The sequence below is a fragment of the Gymnoscopelus microlampas genome (assembly GCF_963454915.1).
Source record: "Gymnoscopelus microlampas genome assembly, chromosome: 9".
Taxonomy (NCBI): Eukaryota; Metazoa; Chordata; class Actinopteri; order Myctophiformes; family Myctophidae; genus Gymnoscopelus; species Gymnoscopelus microlampas.
The window spans coordinates 5691180-5694173 of record NC_139946.1 but is presented as its reverse complement, the minus strand read 5'-3'; the positions used below and the strand labels follow the sequence as shown (position 1 = coordinate 5694173).

At 46.6% G+C, this 2994-nt stretch overlaps 1 protein-coding gene across 1 annotated transcript; it reads right to left on the bottom strand.

Moving 5' to 3' along the window:
- Nucleotides 1-1604: 1604 nt before the first annotated feature.
- Nucleotides 1605-2789, bottom strand: LOC311051359 (N-acetyllactosaminide beta-1,3-N-acetylglucosaminyltransferase 3-like; the record flags this gene model as incomplete). The annotated part of the gene is made up of 1 exon (XM_084065923.1): nt 1605-2789. One exon carries the CDS (start codon nt 2787-2789, stop codon nt 1629-1631), a length of 1161 nt encoding a protein of 386 aa, XP_083922049.1. The 3' UTR covers nt 1605-1628.
- Nucleotides 2790-2994: the final 205 nt, after the last annotated feature.

The following is a 2994-nucleotide window of genomic DNA, read 5'->3' as shown; positions in this document are numbered from 1 at the left end:
CTTAAACCATATATCTCTGCTGTCCGGCAGCAACCAGCTAACTCCAAAATGTTCATTTTTCAGGAAATTACAAAAAAAAAAAAAGTGGAGTTAGGAGGTTTTGTTCATCATTGATAAGAACAGCTGAATGGACCTCCAAGCTCACAATGAGGTTGGAGGTCAAAAGCGGGTGGAGCCTGGAGTCAGCTAAACCAGCTAACTCCACCCCCCTATGGTGAACTTAGCTGGTTTAGCAGAAAGTTTGAGGTTCCAATGGAGTTAGCTGTTTTTTTCAGAAGCACTTTTTAATACTTTTCATCGGTTAAATATTTGTTTAATCAACACACAGACGTAAGGGGTGTTCAATGGCCCTGATTTATGGAAAAAAATGCAAAAGCGGAAAAATGGAGTTAGCTGGTTTCTGCCGGACAGCAACGATTATTATACTTCATTGACCAGAGTCCACCGGAAACTACTTTTTTACCCTGTCCATCAAATATCTTTGGAAAATATCTGATCTGCAAGCTCACAATACGTGGCAACGCAATGCGTTGTGAGCTTATAGATCGGTATTTTTCCAAATGTTTGTCCCAGAAGAATAGTGACACTAGGCTTCATGTGGTTAACTTGATGCCAAGATTACACTACTTCACTACACACGAACAGATTGTAAGAGAGCATTACCATTCGTCTAGCACGCACATAAACACACACGCCTGCCTGCACGCACGCAAGCACACACACACACACACGCACACGCGCACACGCACACGCACACACACAGCTCATGGTTCAAGGATAACAATAAGAGCCATCCAGCAGTACCATTCGTTCATTACAGCAGTGATTTTCCAAATTATTAATTTCAGAGGCCCCAGTCCCCAGCGGTGTTCACTCTCCATTCCGACATGTCACCACTCCGACTAGTGGCTTCCGCGTGCGGTTAGGGTTAGGGTTAGGGTTAGGTATAGGGTTCGTCAACGTCGGAAAGGCGACATGTCGGAAAGGAGAAATGCACCCGTCTCCAGCCTGTCATATTCTACAGATCTATTACTGGCCCTACATGTCAAAGTTTGACATGACGGGTTGCCCACTGTTTTGGATGTTATTTGAAGCGCTATCCAATGATAGTGCTACAAATAATTTGAAGCACTATTCAATGATAGTGCTACAAATAATTTGAAGCGCTATTCAATGATAGTGCTACAAATAGTACTCTATAACGATGATTTGGGGAGGAATAATTACAGGGCTGCAATATGTGACGTGTTGGGAGTGAAAAAGTGTTACCCAGTCTCTTATGGATTAGGCCACGGAGGCTCATAGCTGGGGACCCCCTGGAACCCCCTAAAGGACCCCTGGGGGTCTCCAGACCCCACTTTGAGAACGACTGCACTTCATCATCATTTACATTTAAGGAACAAATAGTCTCGCAGTAGACAGATTATTAAATGGAACATTATAACATCTAACATCTGGGGCACAACTATGGAAGAGTGGTGAAGGACCAAAAAGAAAGAAGATAGAAATATGAATTGACCAACCACAGACCTCTTTAGACAAACCATGGACCAACAACAGACTTCCATTAAAGCCATTAAATTGATTATATAAAACAGTGGGTCTGACCATGTGAGACTAAGGAACACCTAATAGGAGAAATCCAACCCACATTTTACGTTAGGGTCACGTGCTTCGTGCCACATGACATATATCTGAGGTGGCATGAACCTGTGTACCAGTAGAGTCTCCCTGTAAAAGCAGGGGTGATATGGATCCAGACTTCGTGCAGGGACGTGTAGTCCTGCAGTCTTAACACCCATATGGGAAGCAGGTTTGAGCCCTGCTTTGGCCAAACACATTCCCATGTACACATCGTCGATGGGGAGAAAGGTAATGGTCTTGGACATGTTGTATATGACAGAGGCCGTGTATCCTGACAGGAGGAACCCCCCACCACCACAGTACGGAGGGTACGATTCTGACTTATGCACCTGAACAGGGATGTAATATTTGCTCGTTGGCGTCCGGATGGGACCCACGCCCCAGATTAGGTGCCCAACGAAGAGGTGCTTGCTGTTGTCTTCCTTGTTGTCATCCATGGTGCCCAGGAGGTACTCCACCATGTTGTCTGTGTTGGCGAAGATGTCGTCATCCCCGTTGAGGATGAATTGGACATGTGGACAGTTCCTGTCCATCCACTCCAGGAAGACAAACTGCTTCAGAGTGAGGTTGAAGAAGGAGTCGTTGAAGTCCCACTGCACAATGTCTCCGTGCTCGTGTTGTTCCAGTTCTAGCATCCGATTCAGCCTCTTATGCTCGTAACCCCTGCCCGTTGTTCCCAAGAGGAACACCCTACGGATCTTCTTGCCCCTCACTGACCTCTCCTCTCCCCAGGTCTTACGTAGGACTTCTCGTCGCTCGTAGTTTCCGGGAGAGCTCTTAATGGCGAGCAAGAAGAAGACATCCTTGGATCGTTTGGCCCCCCCGCATTTGTCAGGGACATCCAGCAGCAGTGGGAAGTGACGGCAGTGTCGGTAGTACAGGAAGTCTTGGATGTGACCGGGAAGAGAGGAGAAGGCCGTCGCATTGTCGGCCATGGACTTGTTCCTCTCGCAGGTTGGCCAGGAAGGTTGAGAGGAGGTCCTATGGCCGGCTGTCCTATGGCCGGCCATTTCCACCTGGACATACTTGGCAAGATGGTGGACGCACTGGACGGTGTCTTCTTTCTTGAAATGGAGGATCAAGCATAACGTCCCAAGCAGCACCAAGGCTATCCGCTCCACCCTGCAACACAGCTTCCTTCTCATCCTCGACACTCTACAATGGGACAGACAAAACAATGCCACACTACACTCACCACAGAAAAGGCTGTTCTGCTAAAAAATAAATAATAAATCTGTGATCGGAGATTGATACTTTCCCATATGTGGTTGTGTTGACTGACAGAGGACCATCACACATGAAAGCATTCAACTAAATTTCCACAAGGCAATTCAAAGTGAAAAACAAATA